Source organism: Podarcis liolepis, assembly GCF_965112155.1.
Source record: "Podarcis liolepis genome assembly, chromosome: 8".
Lineage (NCBI taxonomy): Eukaryota > Metazoa > Chordata > Lepidosauria > Squamata > Lacertidae > Podarcis > Podarcis liolepis.
Window position 1 is genome coordinate 46360675 of NC_139560.1, and position 23523 is coordinate 46384197.

The 23523-nt window shown below is 42.1% G+C and overlaps 1 protein-coding gene across 2 annotated transcripts; it reads right to left on the reverse strand.

Moving 5' to 3' along the window:
• Nucleotides 1-1456: 1456 nt before the first annotated feature.
• On the reverse strand, nt 1457-23478 carry ENOSF1 (enolase superfamily member 1). 2 transcript variants are annotated; one of them, XM_083518764.1, is made up of 16 exons: nt 23239-23478; nt 22086-22194; nt 17442-17557; nt 15878-15964; nt 13856-13882; nt 12533-12605; nt 11390-11428; nt 10823-10905; nt 9321-9355; nt 7190-7277; nt 6033-6167; nt 5225-5266; nt 4142-4271; nt 3747-3846; nt 2406-2487; nt 1457-1614 (listed from the first exon to the last, which is right to left on the reverse strand). In XM_083518764.1, exons 1-16 carry the CDS (start codon nt 23320-23322, stop codon nt 1504-1506), a joined length of 1341 nt encoding a protein of 446 aa, XP_083374890.1. In that variant the 5' UTR covers nt 23323-23478; the 3' UTR covers nt 1457-1503. The 2 variants fall into 2 exon arrangements, 1 of the variants encoding a protein (XP_083374890.1); XR_014529481.1 differs by having other exon boundaries at nt 1528-1614; nt 2406-2527.
• Between the last annotated feature and the right edge of the window lie 45 nt (nt 23479-23523).

Genomic DNA, 23523 nt, shown 5'->3' on the forward strand with positions numbered 1-23523 from the left:
AACCCACAAGCCCCCAGATTTCTGCAGAAACCTCCCCCACTGTTCCCCTAGCCAGCCAGCACTCAGAAATTCAAACTCAGAAAAAAAAATTTGAAAAAAAACAGCCATGCCCAATGGTCACAGAAAATCATAAAAAATCCCAAAAAAAACCCACAAGCCCCCAGATTTCTGCAGAAACCTCCCCCACTGTTCCCCTAGCCAGCCAGCACTCAGAAATTCAAACTCAGAAAAATTTTCAAAAAAAAACAGCCATGCCCAATGGTCACAGAAAATCATAAAAAATCCCAAAAAAAACCCACAAGCCCCCAGATTTCTGCAGAAACCTCCCCCACTGTTCCCCTAGCCAGCCAGCACTCAGAAATTCAAACTCAGAAAAATTTTCAAAAAAAAACAGCCATGCCCAATGGTCACAGAAAATCATAAAAATTCCCAAAAAACCCCCACATGGTCCCAGATTTCTGCAGAAACCTCCCCCACTGTTCCCCCAGCCAGCCAGCACTCAGAAATTCAAACTCAGAAAAAAAAATTTGAAAAAAAACAGCCATGCCCAATGGTCACAGAAAATCATAAAAATTCCCAAAAAACCCCCACAAGCCCCCAGATTTCTGCAGAAACCTCCCCCACTGTTCCCCTAGCCAGCCAGCACTCAGAAATTCAAACTCAGAAAAATTTTCAAAAAAAAACAGCCATGCCCAATGGTCACAGAAAATCATAAAAAATCCCAAAAAAAACCCACAAGCCCCCAGATTTCTGCAGAAACCTCCCCCACTGTTCCCCTAGCCAGCCAGCACTCAGAAATTCAAACTCAGAAAAATTTTCAAAAAAAAACAGCCATGCCCAATGGTCACAGAAAATCATAAAAAATCCCAAAAAAAACCCACAAGCCCCCAGATTTCTGCAGAAACCTCCCCCACTGTTCCCCTAGCCAGCCAGCACTCAGAAATTCAAACTCAGAAAAATTTTCAAAAATAAGCAACCTGGCACAATGGTCACAGAAAATCATAAAAATTCCCCAAAAAGGCCCACAAGCCCCCAGATTATCGCAAACCCCTTCCCAACACCAAGTCCTTGAATCCCAAACACCCCAACCCAAAATCCAAAACCCCCCCAAAAAGTTTTAAAAGTTTAACTTACCAAATGGATGAAAGAGAAGTTCTGGAAAAGTTCTGGAAAAGTTTTGGAAAATCTTCAAAAGTGAGCAAAGTCTGATAAAAGGCTACCAAACCACGTGCTAACAGTTGCTCCTCGAAGCCAAGTCGCAACTGCAGCTGCTCAAGCTAAGCACCCTTGGTTTTAACGGTTTTTACACAAAGGAAACAATGTCGCGAGACGTTTTCGTTTTGCGAAGCAAGCCCATAGGGGAATTCGTCTTGCGAGGCAAATCGCGGACAAAAAAACCTTTCGTCTAGCGAGTTTTTTGTCTTGCGAGGCATTCGTCTTGCGGGGCACTACTGTAACTCTGGGGAGTTTAAACCTCACCCTGAAAATTTTCAATGTTTAAGCTTATTTTAGCTGTATTTTATGCTCACAGAGGAGTTTCTGCCAGACTTCTCCTTGTGGAAACTGGTATTTCCTTACAGAATCTTCTTTCATTTCAGTGGAATATCCAGCTACCTGAAAGAACAAATTATTATTATTATTATTATTATTATTATTATTATTATTATTATTATTCCCCTTTCATATAAAGATCACAGGACAGTTTATAGGATAAAAACACAAATAATGTAGTACAACAACAGACAGATTTAAAAGGTCATAGATTGTTTTTTCTATTTAAAACATTCCTCTTCACCAGGTCTTAGGCTGATTAAACAATCTTGTACCTTTGGCTAAACTGTTTTTATATGGCAGTTCTTGCAGCACTTAGGAAACAGGAAGCATGACTAAAGCTGTAATGGAGCTATATCATAGTAGAATAGACACGCTTACACTGCAAGTTTTGCATTAATTGCTCATAGTGTTCACTAGGTTATAGTGAACAAAAATCAATGCTAACATCATCTGGAAGCTTACTCAAGGACCCTTAATTTCAATACTAAAATTGTAAATACAAAGCAGCCATATATTTTGTGGCAAAATCTTCTTGAATGCTGCTTCAGCAAGAGCCCTAATCCAAACTTCAGAAGCTGTCCTGAGTATCCTTTATGGGTGGGGAACAGGATCCTGTTAGCAGAACCTAAACTTGCCCACTCCCTGCAGGTGTATGGGGTCATCTACCCTGTCAATCACCTGATATTACCATGACATGGCAACCAAATCTAGCCTGTGGGCTGTTTTAAAACAATTACAACTTGCACATGCTGTGGATAGGATACATGTGGATTTCCCTCTTGCTTCCATTAAAGGTTTGAAGAAAGACTTGCATTCTGGGAGCACTGAAAATATTCTGGGGGTACAAATACCTGTGGTGGCATATAGGATGCATTCTTGATTACTACAGGGTACTTGAAGTGTTCATGTAGATGGTCAACATATTCACACATCCTGAAAGGAAAACATTGGTTCACTAGACCCCTTTAAAGTCCTACCAAAAAAATAAAGTTATTTCAAAATGACTCCAGTTTAACAAAAAGTATTACATTCTGACACAAAAGCTATTTGAGTATAATGTTAACTTAAATCTGTTGGGCTACCAGGAAATATGTAAAGTGAAATACTGAGCTCCTAATGATGGAATGAGATCATTGTAACCCAGTAAGTTTCCCCCCCTCAAAAAATATTATAAATAAGAAATTGAGTGTTGTAGCTTTTCACTGTGAGAATGTTAACTGCTGCATAAAAATAAAGCCAGCTTGGAGCAGAAATGAATAGCGGGGGGGGGGGGGATTACTTCTGAGCTCCATCATTACTGTGCTGTACATTTTAGTTACATACAGAAATGTATAGGGGAAAATACAAAACAAATATTACAAAACACTTCAAGTAGTATATCCACACAGAAAGAGAATATATGATATTGGTAAAAGGCTGTTACTTTGAGAAGTTGCTGAAGATAGAATGTACACCCCACCAATTAGCTGAGTGGTGATTTCACTGTTCATTCCAGTAATAGTATATTGATAGCCCCGACAGCATATTAAGTTAATTGTAATATTGTAATATTTTTTAAATAGAACATTGGGGTGGGGAAATGAAACACTACAGGTACCGTATTTTTTGCCCCATAGGGCGCACCTAGTTTTTTTTTGGGGGGGGGAATAAAGAAAAAAAATTATTTCCCCCCAGGCACAGGACTGCTTCAGCGCACCCCGGGTTTTGGGCAGCAGGCTGCTATCCGCAAGCCTAGGGAGCCATGCGGGAACTCCCGAGGGCTCCCCAGGCTTGCGGATAGCTTCCTGAAGCCTGCATTCACCCCATAGGACGCACACACATTTCCCCTTCATTTTTGGAGGGGAAGAGTGCGTCCTAAAGGGGGGGAAATACGGTAATCGATCCCGTAACTGTTGAGAAATACATGGGAGTATGATGGTTGCTCAGGTTTGCTAAGTAAACAAAGTTTTAGAAAGACTTCTGACTACAGCTGGGATTAACAACAAGGGTTAAAGGTAGGGATAAAAATGAAAACCAGGGCTACGGTTGTGGCAAAGAAGGGTAAAGCTTTGTCCTGAATTTCTTTATAAAAAAAAAGATCATATGTATGATTGATCAAACACCAGAACCTAAGCATCGGGTCCAAGAGTCAAAAGCCAAGACTCTTAGAGACTGTTCCAATAGGGAAGAATCAGATAAATACTACTACTAACCTGTTCTCAAGGCTACCAGATATTGAAATGTAGTCAAATATTATCAAGTGCTGTACCAGCTCACAGAGCCCAACCCCTCCAGCATGAGGACACACAGGGACTGAAAACAAAGGATACAAGCTGCATTAGCACTGCTGACAAGACAACACAACTTGTCATCTCTCTAGCCTAAAATATGCTTTGTGGTGCTTAATTCATTCCTTTGGCCTACGATAAATACATTTATCATAGATGATTCCTAGAAAAAGCCAAACTTCACTAATGCTACCTACTTCTGCTATAAAGAATCACATAAAAATCATGCTAACATACACAAAATCAAATGCTATGCCAGCAGCAGAAATGACCAGAAAACACACCTAGTACTTCTACAGCAGAATTTTCAAGAGCCTTACCTTGAAATTTCTTGGCCATCAGCAGCACAGACAAGTTTTCATTGACACTGCCCAACCTGCAACTATCCACCTGGACGTAACTCAAGGCCTGAGCCTGCAGGAGCTGCTTAAATATCACTCTGTTATGGCACTGCAAATGATGGGGGGGGGGGGGAATTGCTTAGCCCAAATAAGATCAAAATATTTGAAGGTTAGCTTAAAATCCATAGAAACTACAGCATTTTATTATAGAGCCTATGCTGTTGTTGCCTTTCAAAGCAATGCATATTGAACTACTGCATCCTAAAAAAACAGCCTAAGAGACAAAACTGAAAAGATCCTGCCTGCCCTGTTCCATGTGAAGGCTTTAAATTATACGAGGAATGGAACAGGGTGTTAATTTTAACAATGCACACTCACAAAACAAACAAATACAGTTGTAATTAACATATCTCAGGTGACTGCCCCAAAGAAGCATGCATGCATATTTAAATATAAAATACCTAGCACTTTGGGTTTGCTAAAAACTGGTTTCTTGACAATTTTGATTTGTTCCATTTTCCCCCCTTAAATGACAATTCAGTAAATATACTTCCATAAGTTGTTTAAATTTTAAGTAGTACAAGAAAATAGTTTCCAAGCAAAGCTTTGACTGTAACATTTTATCACAATTGTCATGGCTCCTAAAATAAGTTAGCATAATATTTTTTAAATAGAGTTTCCTCCCCACAGATCCATTCCACATAGTTCTGGCACCACCACCATCCTAGCCCTCCAGAGATACTTTTTGTAGGAGAATGAAGGGGATAGGAAACTTTCCTTCCGTGAATTTCCTTAAGGTTGCAGTATGTTCTTCCCTGGGAGAAAGTCCTATTGAATTCCAGGGGGCTTACTTCTGATTAGACATCTATTGGATTGCTCTGTAAATTAACTTAGGATCCCTAGCTGATAGGCACACTTTATTTGGCACTTTCTCATAAACAAATATTTCAGTTCAAGGAAATGCGATGGGAAGATTTTACCCAATCACACATTTCAGGAAAGTTCGATGGAATGGCTTCCAAGACAACTAATATAAAATAAGACATTTATAAGGAAACTTACTTGTTCTCCTGTTGCAACACCAATCCCCAATGGCGCTAAAGCCTAAAAACAAGAACAGCTTGTGACATGCCATAGGTTTCTGAGTTTTTCCAAATCCAGATATTCACAGGGGGAAAACAAAATGTAATGGTTCAGCAATCATTTCATACAATTAGAAGAAAGCTAAAGGAAATGATAGAATTATTAGCATAGTTGATACTTTCTTTGCTTAATCAATTAGGTGTGAAGAATTACATAAGCGGGTGTGTGCGACCATATGGAATATCCTTGGACTGTAACTGAGCACAGTTATGCACACAAATCCCACTGAAATCAATGGTGCTTAAGCATTACTAACTTGGTGTTGGATTTTGGCTATGGTGTACATGCGAGACCACTGGTGCTCTAATAAGTTTTGATCACACATCCTTGGCTAGTATTATATTTCTCATATAATTTGAACTTCAGGCCAAACATATTAAAGAGTGCTTGAATCACATGCATTTTAGGAGCACTGCTGGTTGGCTTGCACACGGATGTATATATTTTTCAGTCTTTTATTAGCCTTCACAAATATGTTACTCATTTAAAGTTTAATGGAATATATGCTGCATGTGTGACAGGATATTGTAGCAAGTAGATGTTAATGACTTTTGACAACTGTTTGAGCCTGAACTCTGAGTGTTCTAAAGAAAACCACAAGTCAATAAATCATCAAAGTTCTCTGTTATGTAGAGAGTCCAATGCCCTGATTCAGTTGGGACAAAACATAAATCCTAGATCTACATTAGGTTGTCATCTCACCAAAATGGAAAACAACAACTCTGACCTTGGCAATGGTTGCGTGCCCAAGAATATCGTCGGGGGAAGTTGGTTCCTCAATCCACAGTGGTTTGAATTCAGCTAGTTTTGAGACCCATTCTATGGCTTCTTTCACTTCCCATCTTTGGTTAGCGTCCAGCATCTGAGAATAGTTAAAGACTGCATTCACTCAACTATGTCATTGAACTCAGTGTTGTAACAATGGTGATGTTGATTTTAGACAGATGGAAAGTAATGAGAATTTAAGTCAAGCTTTTCTTATGACACATGCTAGGTTCATACTGCTAAGGTGTTAAACAATTTGAATCATCTAGTATCTGCTGGCTAGCATTTTCTATTGAAGTAGGAAGAAATAATGTACCCAATTCTCCAAACTACACGTTTATTCTAAAGAAACAAAGTCCTAATTAACTATGACCAACACAGGACTCAAATGTAGTGAAAAATCCTAGCAGTTATGCTTGGGCTAAGACTGCAGTCCTGTACATGCTTCAGTCGGACTTGCTTCCAAGTAAATGCACACAATGTGTTAACCTTATTACAATGAATAAGAAAATACAATACAGTGGAACCTTGGGTTGCGAACGTGATCCATGCGGGAGGCACATTCGCAACCGGCAGTGCCACGTCTGCGCACGCATGGGTCACAATTTGGTGCTTCTGCACATGCACGAGCACCAAAACCCAGAAGTAACCCGTTCCAGTACTTCCAGGTTAGGCGCGGTGCGAAACCTAAAAACGCACACCCTGAAGTGTCTGTAACCCGAGGTACCACTGTACTAAAGATAGTGCCGGAAGAAACTTTTGAGCGCCACATAACTAAAATGTATATTTTTAACGTTAAGTTCATCAAAGCTGAGTCCAAAAAATAAAGAGACTCAGATTTGTCGGTATGCGCAAAGCAGGCTTCCTCAACCTCGGCCCTCCAGATGTTTTTTGGCCTACAACTCCCATGATCCCTAGCTAGCAGGACCAGTGGTCAGGGATGATGGGAATTGTAGTCTTAAAACATCTGGAGGGCCGAGGTAGAGGAAGCCTGGCCAAAATCAATGGCTGGTTTCTTTCCACCCCAACATAGGGATGGATTCCAACCACCCACATGATCGACAGTGACAGGCAGCATGATATTACAACAAAACATAGCCCTAGATATGTGATATATACCAGTATATTTTCAGGACCAATCATTTCTCTAACAAGTCTGCATCTCCGAATGTCATCCTGGAGATCCGCTCCAACTTTTACTTTGAACCTAGGGACACATTTGTAATAAAATGAAGATGGCTAAAAGTTTGTAACAGCTTTTTTCTTCTTCTATGATCACTCATTTCTTTTATCTTTTATGTAACAGCATAAAAATGAGAACTGGAGAAGGGCAAGCTTTTCAAGGCTAAACTCAAGTCTTTGCTTGCCTAGAAGGAGCTAATATAGACTCAGTTTAGATTGGGGCAGAATTAATTTGTTTTAAACCTGGCCCATCATGTGCTCTATAACTTGTTGCAGGCCTAGAAGACTTCTCTCCCACAATATCCTTGTAAAACACACCCACAGGAACTCAAGGGATTAAGGCCTCCTACTCCTAGACTCTCTAAAAGCACTCCTGATGCCCCTTTCTACTTTCTCCCAAAATTTATCATGAAATGTTACTTTTTAAGGCCTGCTCCAGGAGCCTTGATTACTTAACTGCTGTAGTAACGGTGTTCTGAATGCAAGGATCCCGTGTTCTTAGAAATGATCAGCAAAGTGTGAGAAACTATATTTCCCAGGAGTTTTGGTGCCCACAATGTTGCTGCCACTTAAGACTTCTGAAGGAACAGCCTTTCTTATAGGCACCTCTTCCAGGTATATCTATATATATTTGAAAGAATGGGAAAGGGGTATCTGTGGCACTGAGGAACACTGTTGTTAAGAGATGAACTAATTGTGAACTGAGACTGAACTTGTGAAAGACTTGGTTTGGGCTCAGAATTAGCCCAGGAGTTCCAAACTGGAAAAGTTTATACTCTACTCTCCAACTCTGAACTTCAGAAGCAATATGAATGAGAACAACTGTTGTTCTTTCAAATGTGTGTAAAAACATCTCATGTAAATCCATGCCAACCGGTGGACTCGATGAGATGTGAGCATGAGTAACTTGATGTAGGACTGAGTCCAATGCCCTGATTCACTTAGGGTGAAACGTAAATCCTAGATTGACATTCTAGGTTGGTTTCTTCACACCCTAAGTTTGCGTGTGCACAGGAGATACAACTTGCCTCCACTACACATGTATGCACATGCTCAGATACCCCAGCAATGCAGAACAAAGGGACTAGCTGTGCTGCTCACCTGTTTGAGGTGTAGGAGGACAGTCATTCATTGATTTCTTCCTTCAGCCCAGCAATTGAGCTGAGCTGTCAAAGCTGACGGCAACAACTTTGCTGTAGTGGTTGGTGGTCCTCACCTGATCGCCCATCACCTGTGTTGCTGCTTCTCACCAGGAGGGTGGGTATGCGGGATGTGGCAGTTAAGGTCTGTCCAGTGCAAATGCACACACTGCTGGTACATTTGCACCATGCAGGCCTTGCCCCTGCCTTGCCCCTACTCCCTACCTCCCATGAAACAGAAGAAATGCAGGCAGCAGGTGGTCAGGTGAACTACCAACCATGGCTGCAACTTTTGGATGTAGTGCCTGTTAGAATTCCTGCTCTGTGATTGCAGTCATGGGATTGTTGTCTTTCACATGACGGTGTATGTTTTGACTCCACAAAGTGGAAAGTGACGGACACAGTATGTTTGTGTTACTGTGTTCCGTGAAGTGGGACTATTGTCCTTTGTTCTTTCTCTTTGCTGTCTGATGCTAGAGAGAGAGGGAGCCATGTTGCAGTCCTCCATGTGTGTTTATATGTAAATAAAGTAGATTAGCCAAAATGCTGAGTTGCTGAGGTCTGTTATGCAAGCTGCACAAGCTGCGGATCCCTAAGCGAGCCGATGTCTGTTGGCATCAGTCGCTGTGATGTTCGGGCTGAAGAAAGCTTTTGAAGCTCCCGAACGAACGACCAGGAGGGAGAGAACATGCCAGTCGGGCATGTGTCTCTGCTAGGGTCCTACTTGAGTGTAGGACAAGCTCCTGACATTGTCTGTATGTACATAAAGCAGCAATTGTCTAGCCCACTTTGGAATCAAGTCAATAACTTCCAACAACAAAAGTAAGAAAATTCATTTTCTTTTGTCATTTTCCTGACAAACCAGAACTTGCCTGTTATGTATATCTTATAAAACTAGAAGTGAAGTATTCAATATAAATTAACTATACCTGGTCCAACCATCCTTCAGCGCTTCAGTACAAAGCTGCCAAGAAAGTTACATCTGTCACACACACACACATATAGCACACGTGAACAACCATTTGTACAAAAGGACTCTTAGCCGAACTGACAGAATCTGTTGGTTTTATTGTCTCGCCTTTCATAGCAGCGTATTTCACAGGTTAATGGTGAGTTCAGTCGCTTAGCGTGATTTAAGATTTATTGCTTTTTAGGTTCACCCGTCTAGAGCAGCCTCTGCAAAACTAGTACCCTCCAAATATTTTGGAATGCAAGTCCCATCAGCCTCGGTCAACACAGTTATGCTGGCTGGGGCTGATGGGAGTTGTGTAGTTCAAAAACATCTGGAGGGCACCAGTCAAAATAAAAAAATTCCTTCCAGTAGCACCTTAAAGACCAACTAAGTTAGTTCTTGGTATGAGCTTTCGTGTGCATGCACACTTCTTCAGATACACACGAAATGCACACGAAAGCTCATACCAAGAACTAACTTAGTTGGTCTTTAAGGTGCTACTGGAAGGAATTTTTTTATTTTGACTATGGCAGACCAACACGGCTACCTATCTGTAACTGGAGGGCCCCAGGTTTGCAAAGACTGAAAAAACAGGGAGTGAGAAGAAATTGTCATTTCACACAATCCCTGTATGTGTACAATACAAGTGTGTCTATCCACACGGCATGCAGTATTGAAGGGAGAGTCTATTCTGGGAGATCTGTCTGGTCACAAAAGAGGGGCAAATGGATCATGGGAGCAATATCTACTTAAACCGGCGTTTCCACACATGGACCATGATTCATATAAATTGTTCTATGCACAGCAGGAGAAAACAAACCCTTTAAGACTTGTTTCCATATCCCACCCACATACAACAGCCAGGGAAAATTAGACAGATTTGCCCATCTCTGCAATTTCGTTCCCTCTCAGTTTCTCGTTTTTAGTCCTAAATTCAGTTCTCCACATTTCAGCACTTTGCAATAATAATAAAAAATCCTTGTGAAAATCCAACAGCATTTAGTGCACGTTTCCTAATTTACACCTTTTTGTATGCAATCATGCCTAGAGACATATTTTTGTAAAGCACTTTCCCCTAAAATAATGCATTTTTTGAATGTTATTTTCATTAATACATGCACTTGTATGGACACATTATCCCAGTATATGCATTTTTGCACACATTACTTGGTTTTAAAAGGTCTGAACGGTAGCTGTGTTTCCATTTGCATATTATTTTGGAAACTCTGCATTAGTAAAGTTCGTATTTTAATGCAAACTGGATCAAATTTCTCCTCCATCCCTAGTGTGAACCAGTCTAAGAGCAACAGTGACCCATGTGCATGCCAAAAAAATGACAATATCTGACAGCTGCATTTGAAAATGGAATTTGCTTCTGACTCTTCCTCTGTACTGCCTAAAGCAATTATGTTTGTTCATCTTTTGTGCATCTGAACTCAAAGCAGAAGTCTAAATGGAAAGAGTGCGGAAGAACCAAACCTGTTTCAGTTGTTGGTCTGGATAGCCTAGCCAAGCACACGATGTGGTATAAGCTGGGTAGCCGCATTCCAACATTTGTTCTTCTACAAAGAGGCAGAACGTCACCACCAGCAATTTAAATGAAATTTCCTTGCAACAGAATCACTACCCTGGGAAAACACATCTGGATTCCCTACAACAACTGGACACCAAAGTAAAAATGTTTAAAAAGACCTCTAGGATGAATGAAAAGCCTGGATTCCCACAGGGTCATTTCCCACTGCTTTGCCTGAAAGTAGCTAGAGTTTCCAAACGCTGCCTTTAAAGAAGGGGTGAGGAACCACCATTTGTTGTTGGATTCGCAACTCTCCTCATCGCCAGCCAGCATGCCCAACAGTCAGGAAAGGTGGGAGTCCAACAACATTTGGAGGGCCACAGACTCCCTGTTTTAAGAAGAAAGAAAAAGAAGGCTATGTCGCTATGCATGTGAGACATTAGTGGCTGTTTCCCATATCAAGTTTCAGAATAACCTTTTGGGATGCAAACTAATCACCAACTAACAGCAGAAGGAAGAGTTGTTCTGCTTACCTCTTTGTTTTTTCCCCACTAGGCCACTTTGAAGGATTGCTAGTGAAATGGAAAGAGAAAGCACAATGTTAAAACCAAAATGGAATGTCATTCCTATCTTTATTTATAAAGAGGGCTATTTTTATAAAGCAAAATTACATGGCACTGCACTTGCTGTACAAATAATTACAGGCTCTAGACTCTGAGCTGTTGTTACACTGAAGCCTAAAGCATGAGCCATGAAGTACAGTTCAGAGTTTAAACCTCTGCTTAGCCACAGATTCACTGGTAGCAGGGTGTCATAGGTAAGCCATTCATTTTCAACCTCAGTGCCCTGCCTCCCCATTTGTAATAATAATTTTTTATTATTATTATTATTATTATTATTATTATTATTATTATTATTATACCCCTCCCATCTGGCTGGGTTTCCCCAGCCACTCTGGGCAGCTCCCAACAGAGGACTAAAAACAGAATAGAACTTCAAACATTTAAAACTTCCCTAAACAGGGAAGAGATGGTTGTAGTGGGCTGCTCTAAGAACAGTTTAAAAGTTCACTGAGCTAATGGAGGTAAAGCACATTAAGTACAGTGGTACCTTGGTTCTCAAACGCCTTGGTACCCAAACAACTTGGAACCCAAACACTGCAAACCCGGAAGTAAGTGTTACATTTGCGAACATTTTTCGGAAGCCAAACGTGCTCCGTTTTGAGTGCCACGCTGTTTTTGCTATTTATTTTGCGTTTTTGTTTTTGCGCCTTTTTTGTTTTGTTTCTGTGACTGTGTGGAACCAAGTTCAGCTACTGATTGATTGTGTGACTGCAGTACATTGTTTATTGCTTTCATTTTATGGATCAATGGTCCCGTGAGATAGTAAAATTCATGTTAAATTGCTGTTTTAGGGGTTGTTTTTAAAAGTCTGGAACGGATTAATCCATTTTGCATTACTTTCTATGGGAAAGCGCACCTTGGTTTTGGAACGGACTTCCAGAACGGATTACGGTAAGTTTGAGAACTAAGGTACCACTGTACTGAGAAAAAGCACTATACTTACTAATTACTAATTACTGAATATTAAATTTCTGGACTTGGTTAATAGAAAGAAATCAGTAGGGCTAGCCTAGTAAGTGAATGTAGGTTTTGCGGCCTATAAAAATAACTTACTGAGAGCTTCTTCTTCTGTCAGGGCATCTGTAATATATCTGAAATCTATGCAAGATAACAACTGTTTGGGATCCTGGTAAGGAAAAAGGAATCAAATTGTTGTATTATTTGAGAAGTGAAACACCATGTATGATTAACCCAGCCCAAGAGACATTTTCCATGCACAGAAACAGGTTTGTGTGTTCAGAGGTCTGTTAATGCATGCCCACCTTTGCTGGCTGTGACCAGAGCAAGATCTGAGCCGCAACGTCCTACTCTGGAGATATCCTGGCACCTTACAATGGTGGAAGCAAAATAACAAAAGGACCAAGATTGAAACCAACTGCGAATTTCAATGCCGATATTGTTGCACACATACAAAGCACACCGATGCTCTTCTGTACTCTCCCACTGGGTGGCATTGGTTGAAGTTCAATAAGTTTATTGTGCTAGCTGAAGGCCAGGACAAAAACCATATAAACACAAACAATAAAAATATAGAACAAATCCTCTGCTTAAACCAACAAAACAATGCAAGGGCAGCATTGGTAAAGTGGAACTTTGCTCAGCCAGGGGTGTAATCTGATGTGGCACATGAATTGAAAACCACTGATCTTTAGAATCTCGGTTTGTATAGACACAGGACCTCGACACAGCAAACATTCATTGAGAAAGCCCTGTGCATAGAGGCAAATGCAAACAAGCAGCATAACAAGCTGCAAAATTGACATTCAAACAAGTAACCTGATGCAACAAATCCCAAAACATGCAGGCTGTAGAATTTTAGATGTGGATCATGTATATATATTAGCCTCTTGGAATAGGGACCTGCCAAACTTGTTCGTTATAAAGTGCTCTGTATATAGATGGTGCTCCAGGAAAACAAATAAAGAAGATACACTAGATTACTTTTTGAGGACCAAAATAGTACACAAATTTAAATAGCTATTTGCTTACTTTTCTTTGATTACTTAAGCCTCAAATGTTTAGTGATATCAAATTACACACCAACCAACTTAAAAACAACATAAGTATGGATTTCTATTGTAATATTGACAATCATGGCATTTCTTTCTTACTGCACTTTTTTTTTTAATGAGCACTATAAATGCCAACTAACATCTGGTATAGCATTTGTTCATGGACAATTGTTTGCACAGCAATGCAGGAAGCACAGAGATGGCAAGTAAACTGTGTAGTCCACAGGACTCAGAAGACTTTGTGGATTTTTGCCACAAACTATTTAACTAGTGATAGGTTGTAATTTGTAACCATAACTTTATACCATTACTTTAGCACAGCAAGGACATGAATAAACAATTAATAATACAGTTTTTTTCTTACCATGTCAACAAGCAGTTTCCAGAGTGGCTTTAAAAAAAATGAGAAAGAGATTGAAATGTTTAAAGTTGCTATGTCAGGCCTGAGGGAGGGGAGGCCTGTTGTTAGACTCCAAGTCCCATCAGTTGCAGCCATGACTGACAGCCTGAGATGATAGGAGATGTATTCCAACAAAATCTGAAGAGGGACAGATTTTCTTCATCCCTGTGTTTGAACACTTATAGCAGTTGTTAGGGTAAATTAACAGGTTACAGAAAGACAGCTGCTTATATTCTTTGACATGCGAGCCAGGAATTGTTATGAACTGGTGCTCAGGTTCCATTAAGTACAACACCTGCATTTTGTAATTGGGTGTTGTCATTTCTGCTCTCTGCAGGGGCCCAGGATGCTGAATGCACAGGTTAGAGGCTGCTTGCTTTCCTCTGATAGGCTGGCCAAAGTGACGAGGGGCTTTCCCCTGACTCTGTGGCTAGTTCCCCAGTATTTTAAGGAGCACCTCTGGATTTTTCTTACACCCTGCATGTATTTGGCCATAGCAGGATCATTTCAATTACTTGGAAATCATTCTGTTTCTACAAAATCGATTTTGGAAGCATCTGAAATGCTTTACTTAAAGAAATAACACACTCCTCCATATATCCCAAAAGGCTATAGATAGGCAATATTTAAGAAAAGATGGGCATATTGTCAGATTTCCAGCTACTGAAAAATCTCATTCTGTGGAATGCATGTGGTAGGTAGATTTCCCCCACCAATATTTGCACTTGATTTATATGACTAGAGAACTGAACTTAGAGAAACCTGGATTCAAATCTTCACTCAGCCAAAGCAGGAAATCTTGCACCACTCCTTATTCCTCAGCTTTAGTAAATACAGATGACTTAACTAAAACTTAACACCCACTGTGAATTATTTGCACAGTACTTTGAGGATAGGATACACTCGATCACAGATGTCACTGTGGTAGCAGTCAATAACAGGATGCATTATGGGAACTGACTAGGCATTTCCATTTGGATACTTTGAGCTGATGAAGCCTATGAATGCTGGCAAGGTATGGAGTGCTACAACCTGCCACCTGTTTGCTCAACCTTTGCCTCTCATGGCTACTGAGAACTGGCAGGCCTGGGCAGCTCCGTTGGTTAGAGCATGGTGCTGATAATGCCAAGGTTGCAGGTTCAATCCCTGTATGGGACAGCTGCATATTCCTGCATTGCAGGGAGTTGAACTAGATCAGGGGTAGGTAACCTAAGGCCAGTGGGCCAGATGCGGCCCCATCACTTTTTCAATCCGGCCCACGGACGGTCCAGGAATCAGCATGTTTTTACGTGAGTAGAATGTGTCCTTTTATTTAAAATGCATCTCTGGGTTATTTGTGGGGCCTGCCTGGTGTTTTTACATGAGTAGAAAGTGTGCTTTTATTTAAAATGCATATCTGGGTTATTTGTGGGCACAGGAATTCATTCATTCCCCCCCCCCCATATAGTCCGCCCCCCCACATGGTTTGAGGGACGGTGGACCGGCCAACGGCTGAAAAAGGTTGCTGACCCCTGAACAGATGATTCTCAGGGTCCCTTTCAGCTTTACAATTCTATGATTCTAGGAGAGAGATAACTGAGCGTCTCAGCTGCCTTGAAGGAGGTAGAGATGCAACCATGCCTTGGAACTTATCGCTGCTGTCAGTGAGCCCCTTTGAAGATGCGTTTTTACCCGCCAACTGATTGGTGCTAATAGCACTGCTTCAAACAGCTCGCTATGAGCCCTGCTATGTCCATTTGAAGGTATGGTTTGCACTAGTTCTGGCTATTCCTACTACTGGCTCCAGTCATGACCACTGGTGGGCAACAGCCACCCACCACACGTGTCTCTCTCGCAGACAAATCTGAATCACAGAATATCAGTGATATAAATAGATCAGCCACCTGAAATTAGGAAGATTCCTACCCTTCCATTCATGGAAAAACAGAATAGTTGGGAGGTGGACTAAACTGTGATAGTCTTGTCCACTTGTGTCCAATCTATTACCTTCCCTTCCTGTTTGGCCCACAAGTCCCAGACCGCATTCAGAATAGCAGCCGTGGCTAAATGCACAGCTCCTTTCTCAGGACCAATCTGTTGACAAAAAGATGTTGTCAATATATTATGGTGGCAATGAAGAGATAAGCATGACAAGACTCTCCCCAAAGGCCTACAAGGTATCTAAAGCATTTAGAATAATCTAGCTAAGGCAGCCTCCTTGCTTGAAAGATATCAAGAAAAGGTTGAGCAAGGATACCCTTTTATGGAATAAGCAGCTACATGTCTCCTTGCAGTTCTGTAAGCCTATAATTCTTGGTTCCCAGACTTCTGTGAATACATATATGTATGGAAGAAAACAGTGAAGGGGAGTTGCATGACACGTTAAGCCAAACTACCTTGGAGAAAGACTGCGAACCATGGAGGCTCCCAAAAGATGTTTCACAACCACTTTGCTTCTCCCTGGTCAATTAAACCACCATGCAAAGATATGGTTTAGAACGCCCTCTGAACAGGGACTCCTGGTTAAGTTCTCTCCTCACTAACTGTAAGCTGTAACCAAGAACAAACCTTGCCTCCCCAAGCGAGCATAAAACTTACCCACTTGCACTGAGCTTAGCTCTGCCCATCACAGAAGCAAAAAGGACTGGGGAGGAATGAAGTGGTTGAGCACTCCTCTCCAGGATCCCACACATTCTTGGTAAGTCAGAGTTTGGCTTTCCATGTCATGCAAATCAGCCCTTTGAGATTTAGATAAATTGAGGTCAATTCTATTCCAAGGCGTATTAAAGTACAGCTAGTATTTTCCAGCACACCCACCACAAACATATACATTGGCTTGTACAAAACCATAACATGACGGGTGCAACTCACTTAGCAATGTCCCTGCATTGTTTGGGGTTTGTACAATAGTGGCATTTAGTGAATATTTGTTGAAAATGTGTAAGTTAATAAACGAGACTGAGTGAGAGCATTTGACATTGTCACAAATACAAGAATACAAGCAATGTTGAACCTAAGTCTTAGGTTGCACCAAGTCAGCTCTGCTTTACTTGGTAATGCATGTCTGATGGCAGGATCAATACCTACTGCATTGGCCCAAATATAAGCAGCACTTTTTTTTCAAATTCCGAACATGAAAAGTTAAAAGTGCGGATTACAAAAATTGGCTTTTACAGTATCGCTGCTGAAACAGACATACGGTAAAATGGAACAAAAAAATAATAATTGCCGATTTGTCAGCTTGAGACTGTTCATTTGCCATTTACGGGTGTGTGTGCCTGCAGAATTGTAGCAACTGAACAGCAATTTGCGATTTTAGCAGTTGTACGGTACCTTTCGCGGGTTTCTACCAACCGCAGCAATTTTCAGCCTGTAACCCAATTTTAAGGGAGCGGCTTATATTCGGGTATTACATTCCCCCCCCCCTTTGTATTTTAAAGGTGCGACTTATTTGCGGGTGTGGCTTATATTTGGGCCAATACGGTAAACAGATTTCCAGTTATTTTTTCTTACGCGGACACTTTTGCATTAATGCGTTGGCCTTATTCCAAAATGCTGAAAAGTATCTTACCCATCGGAGTTGTCCATCACTGGTGAGCTGCCGGTAGAAACCTCGAAAATCACCAATTATTTCATCCAAGTCTTTATTGACCACATGGACAGAGAGTGCATTGACTGCACAGACAACTGCAAAACACACCAAAATCTTGAAGGCTTTTAAATTGCAAATGAATCCAGGATTTTAGTGAGCTGTGAAAATATGGTGTGTTCAGTCCTTCAAACCTAAAACAACTCTTGAATGAAATCCTAGAGCGATGAAATACCAGTTTGGCTAGGGATGACTGGTTAAATCACAAATTGTCCTTGGCATTTTACTTCTACCTTCCTGCACTTAGCATGAGGTGGACAACATAACTATGTACCGTATTTTTCGGACCATAACACGCAGTTTCTTTCCCCTAAAAGACAAAGGGAAATGTGTGTGCGTGTTATGGAGCGAATGCAGGCAGAGGAGCGCAGCGTGTCTGCCTGCTTGCCCCTCTAGGCTTTCCAGCAGCCTGTTCTCCTCTCCTCCCTCGCTGGGAAGCCAGCAAAACAGCTGAGGGCAGCGTGTCTGCCTGCTTGCCCCTCTAGGCTTTCCAGCAGCCTGTTCTCCTCTCCTCCCTCGCTGGGAAGCCAGCAAAACAGCTGAGGGCAGCGTGTCTGCCTGCTTGCCCCTCTATGGCTTTCCAGCAGCCTGTTCTCCTCTCCTCCCTCGCTGGGAAGCCAGCAAAACATCTGAGGGCAGCCTGCTTGCCCCTCTAGGCTTTCCAGCAGCCTGTCCTCTTCTCCTCCCTCGCTGGGAAGCCCGCAAAACAGCTGACGGCAGCGTGTCTCCCGACGTTAGAATCCACACTCTGTGTGTCTGTGTGTGCGTGAGGGCTGCTTCTCCTCTTGCTTCCCCTTCACTCTCCCCACGTTAGAATCCACACTCTGTGTGTCTCTCTGTGTGTGATTTGCTTCCCATTCACTCTTCCTGCGATTTTAGAATCCACGCTGTGTGTCTCTCTGTGTGTGAGGGCTCCTTTTCCTCTTGCTTCCCATTCACTCCCCCAGCGCCCCTGCGACTTTAGAATTGACACTCTGTGTGTCTGTGTGTGTGTGTGTGTGTGAGGGATCGTTCTCCTTCTCTTGCTTCCCATTCACTCCCCCAGCGCCCCTGCGACTTCCAGCGCCCTGCAACTTTAGGGCCAGTTCTCTCTCTCTCTCTCTCTCTCTCTCTCTCTCTCTCTCTGTGTGTGTGTGTGTTGACCTCACTGTGCTTGTTGGGGGAGAGTGTTGGTCGCACTTTTTCTTGATTTGTCTCAGAGTGGTTACTATCGTGGTTTCCTTGCTGGGGAGGAGGGAGAGATGCAGAGCCTGCTTGTTCTAAAGGAGCAAAGCCGGAGAGGAGCCTCTCCTGCATTATTAGCAGCACCCTTCTCCACACCCCCCCACGTGTGCTCCTTGTCCCTTGAGTGCTTTTCCTTCCCTCCCCACTTAAAACGTGGTTACAAAGCACGGATCCACATGGATCCTCAGGATTTTTGCACTGGGTCACCCCAAATTCACCATCAGATCACATAGCATGTCCATGGCTACAGCCTGCACAAAAAACACACACGCACCCACTGTTTCATGGGGCCGCAATGGGGCAAAAACGTGGTTACAAAGCATGGACCCACATGGATCCTCAGGATTTTTGCATTGGGCTACCCCAAACTCACCGTCAGATCACATGTCTGTGGCCACAGCATGAACCACAAAAATCATACATCCACTGTTTTGTTTAGAATATTTTTTTCTTGTTTTCCTCCTCTAAAAACTACGTGCGTGTTATGGTCAGGTGCGTGTTATAGAGCGAAAAATACGGTAAAATTACAGTATGACAAATACAGGAGGAGGATTAATCCTAAAGCCACTTAGCTCAGCTAGGAACTTCTTGGAAGGCAGGTTATAAATCAAGTAAATGGGAGTGGCAAATAATGAGGCCAAAGGCTTGTCTAAACAGATAGAAAGTGCCATCAGCTCTGACAAGGAAGGGAATTCCAGTTTGGGTGCAGTCACAGACAAAACCTTCCATGTTCCTTGAAAACACTACCCAGATATTGACAGGGCTTTTCTGAAAATTCTTATACACAATTGGCTTCATAGGGAGGCAGGCAACCTGGTCATTATGAAAGGACTGCTAGTGTTTCAAGAGAACAAATAACAAATTTAAAACATTGTAAAAAATGTATAAATTGCTGTTGGAATGGCATTTGAAAGATGAAGAGGTTAAGTTGGTTATGATACATTGGGCCAAAGATTTTGGTTATAATATACAGCTAAAAGACTGGGAGAAATTACGAAAAGAAGGAAGAAAATTTACTGCATGCAATGCTTTGAAAGAAAATGTAATCAAAATGATGTATAGATGGTATATTACACCAGTGAAATTAGCTAAAATGTATAAAATAAGTAATAAATGTTGGAAATGTAAGGAAAAGGAAGGCACTTTTCATCATCTGTGGTGGGAATGTAAGAAAGTGAAAGGCTTCTGGGAAATGATTTATAACGAGACGAAAAAGATGGTGAAATATACATTTACCAAAAAAACCAAAAAAAAAAACCAGAAGTATTTTTACTTGGTATTGTAGGCACTGACATTAAAAGACAAGATAAAAAACTGTTTTTACATGCGACAACTGCAGCAAGAGTATTATTGGCACAGAAATGGAAGGAGGAAGAATCACCAACAAAAGAGGAATGACAGATGAAGGTAGATTGAACTAATCAGATTTTGTAAAGCAGTTCCTAATTTTGGCAAGAAAATAAGAGAACTCCAAAGGGATTGCATGCCATCAATTCCTTCCTAGCAGAAGTGGGATAAGGTAGGGTTTCGGTGTGTATACAGAAAGTATCTGCATGATGCATAAGCCAAACTCCTCTTACTTCAGCTGAGGTGAACAGAAGCAGTAAAGGATATCAAAAGAGAACTGTAAATCATATAATCCGATTAGGGTTATCACAGCTGTTTGATCAACATCAAGCCTTGCAACTCATTTACTAGTGTTAATAGCTGCAGCAAGATACTGCAGTGGAGTGGAAAGGCTTTAAAGGATTATGATTCTGTTGTTGTTGTTGCACTGGGATTGGAAGGAACCGCAGGTGGCTAAGACGTTACTATACTAAGCAGAAACCCAAACTGATGGGAAAATTGCTCAGCAGTTTGCATTGGCAGAAGATATGCGGGGGGGGGGGGGGAGGAAGTAGCCAAAATGTTTCTAGAAGATAATAGTAGCTGATATTGCAACTGTTGTGTGTTAAAACCTTTGCTTTAAATCTGATCATGTTTGCAACATTTTACACCACCATTTATACATACACACCCTGGTAAATGATAGAATTTCACCTGCTGCTTGAGAGTGCTTTCCAGTTATTCCTTAAAATGTAAAGCACACCACTGATGATGAGCATAGGAAACTTTTCATGTGTTTTAAAAGAAGCAAAATTTATCCAGGTTGAACTCTGTTGCTAAATGGCATGCAAATCTACACAGATAACTAGATCACAATAAATTTTGGGGAGCAGGAGAGTACACATTATCCACAGAAGTGCCCATTGTGTGTGTATGATTAGAAAATGGCAAGAAATTTAAGTGGAGTTTTTCCAGGAATGTGCTACAGGTCTGTAAAGTGCATGTGGCAAGATCGAAACGTGAGAGAACATTAAATGTGGGAAGAGATGGGCAGTTTGCATCCAGTTATTCTGAAACAGACACGTGTGAGGTGAGGTAACTTGCTGGCTAGAGCTGATGGGAACTGGAGTCAAATAACCTATGAAGGGCCACAGTTTCCTATCCCTGTTTTACAATAAATATTAGGTTCCAGATGCAGCAGAAAGGCATCAAGGTCTATATTTACTGATTTAAAGTTAAGACCACACGAAAACACAATTTGAAAATATTTATTTATCAGATAAATTTTATCTGCAGAACCAGAAGGCTCTTACACCCATAGGGGCTGTTATTTTCACCTGGTGACTGAAATTCTTCAAAAAAGCCTACAGGTTCCCCAGCCCTGACACCTGGTTGGTTTTTAAGATACCACAAGCTTCATTTTTTGCATCAACAAATATGGCTGCTCCTCTGGAAGTAGCCAGCAGGTGGTGATAGAGTCCACTAATGACAGCCCTTCATAATATGGGATTTATGTTTAAAAGCTTCTTAACTCTATGGTTTAGTCAAAAGGAATGCAACAACTTCACATCAGTGCTACCAACCCTGCTGAGTGCTTGCATTAGCATGTATGAGCTGATGTTCAGGGAAAGAAGCTTTTAAAATATCATCATGATTGCTGAAAAAATGGAGGCTGCTTAAAGCAACACTTTGGTAACCTGCAGTTGAGAGCTGCAAGGATAGCTTGCCATTAAATGCCATGCCTAAGGCAGCAGGAAATGGCAAGAGTTTTGTAGGTACCCTCAATACTGAAGTAGTATTAACACTAACAGAAGTAATGAAAATTCTCTAACCCTTGGCCAAAAGGCTTCAGTGCTCTATGGCTTTGCAGCGGAGCAGTTCCAATACATGACTTATTAGTACAAAGATCAAGAAAGCTCCTGAACTTAGATTTCCTCTTGGAGGCCCTTTCCAGTGAGGAATTGTCATTCTCACAACAGACGATTAATTTAAATCGGAGGCAACATGATAACTTACCCACTTCTGTCCCTTTGCCCAGCGTAAATGTTAAGCCATAACCTTTGAGCCCGTCAGGAGCATCTGTTTCTATTACAACATAAACTGCAGAATAATCTGGGTCGGGGTGCTAAATGGAAGAGCAAAAACAACCAATATTGATGCCAGCAACACACACACACACTTGCATCTACATCTGGCTTCTTACATAGACATCTTCACCAAGTACATTTTTTCTGAATAAGGGTTGTTGTTGTTTTGTTTTAAATCAAGAGGTGTAGTTTATCTCTTTACCACCAGCGTTGTAGGAAAGGGCAGTGAAAGCCTTCAAACAGGAAGCAGCAACTTTTTCTTCATTAAGAAATTTCCCTATAAATTTACTAACAATAAAAGGGAACAGTGTAGTTCCATATAGAACATGATGTAGTTTCTCCCCTGTGGGTATGGCGGTTATTGTTTGTGTTTGTTACTATGGTATGCATTTTGGGGTTTTTATATTGTAAACCATCATGTGATCCTCAGATGAAGGGCGTTATAGAATTTTAGGTGAAGAGGTGGGGGCAGTCAGGTACACTTGCCCCAACCTCAGAGGGATAAGCTGGTAACCACAGCACTGGACAAGGGGGGCAGGGGGCAGCTGCCCCCCCCCCCCAGGTCAGGTAAAACAATAGAAATACTTAACTGACCAATCACTTCGGTTCTGCCCACCCAACAAAAGTCCTGCCCTCCCCCCAAATCCTGGTTACGCCCATGACACTGGATGCTTTTTGGTTTGAGTTTATAACTTTATTCCAGCAAGATTCCCACGCGGAGCCTCACACAAGCTTGTACGGGGCTGATAATACCTGTCATGAAGCTATTTGCCCAGCCAAACCTAGCTGCGTAAAGGGACAAGCAGCGTGGTGTCTAAATCACGACAAATCCAAGAGCAGAAAGCAGGAACACGTCTAAAGTGATCGACTAGCATCCTAACTCATTGAAAACTAGGAGGTGCAACTTCCGCAGCTCCGCTGAGCTTGGGAAAACGCCCGAGGGAGGAAAGCAAGAGAGGCAGGCGAGCCCAATCGGCGAGATCTAGCGTGGGCGCCCGAGGAGATCTGCCCGGCTGGAGCCGCCGGAGATCCGGCTGCGGCGCGGCGCCTTGGCAGAGGGCGCGCTCGGGCGCAGCGCTTACCATCGCGTCTGAGCCATGGCGGGCCAGGGACGTGGGGAAGCGGACGTCGCTCGCGACCAGACCCAACACCCTCCCTCGGCCCATCGCAACAGGGAGCCTCCGGCGGGAGTTCTGCGGGAATCCGCTTTCCGCCGACCCCTGGGGATCCCTACGGGACGCCGATTGGGCCGCGCGGCGCTTGTGGGCGGCCGCATCCGAGGGGAGGAGGTTGGAGGGGGAAGCAAATGCCGAGGAGGCTCGAAGAACAGGGAAGAGCTAGAGAGGAAGGGGCGGCCCCACAAGTTA

Coding starts and splice junctions, on each gene's coding strand:
- ENOSF1 (XM_083518764.1), bottom strand. CDS start 23,322: ATGGGCCGAGGGAGGGTGTTGGGTCTGGTCGCGAGCGACGTCCGCTTC. Junction 22,195..23,238: donor GCCATGGCTCAGACGCGATG/GTAAGCGCTGCG, acceptor TCTTCCATTTAG/CACCCCGACCCAGATTATTC. Junction 9,356..10,822: donor CAGACCAACAACTGAAACAG/GTTTGGTTCTTC, acceptor CTTTCTTGGCAG/CTTTGTACTGAAGCGCTGAA.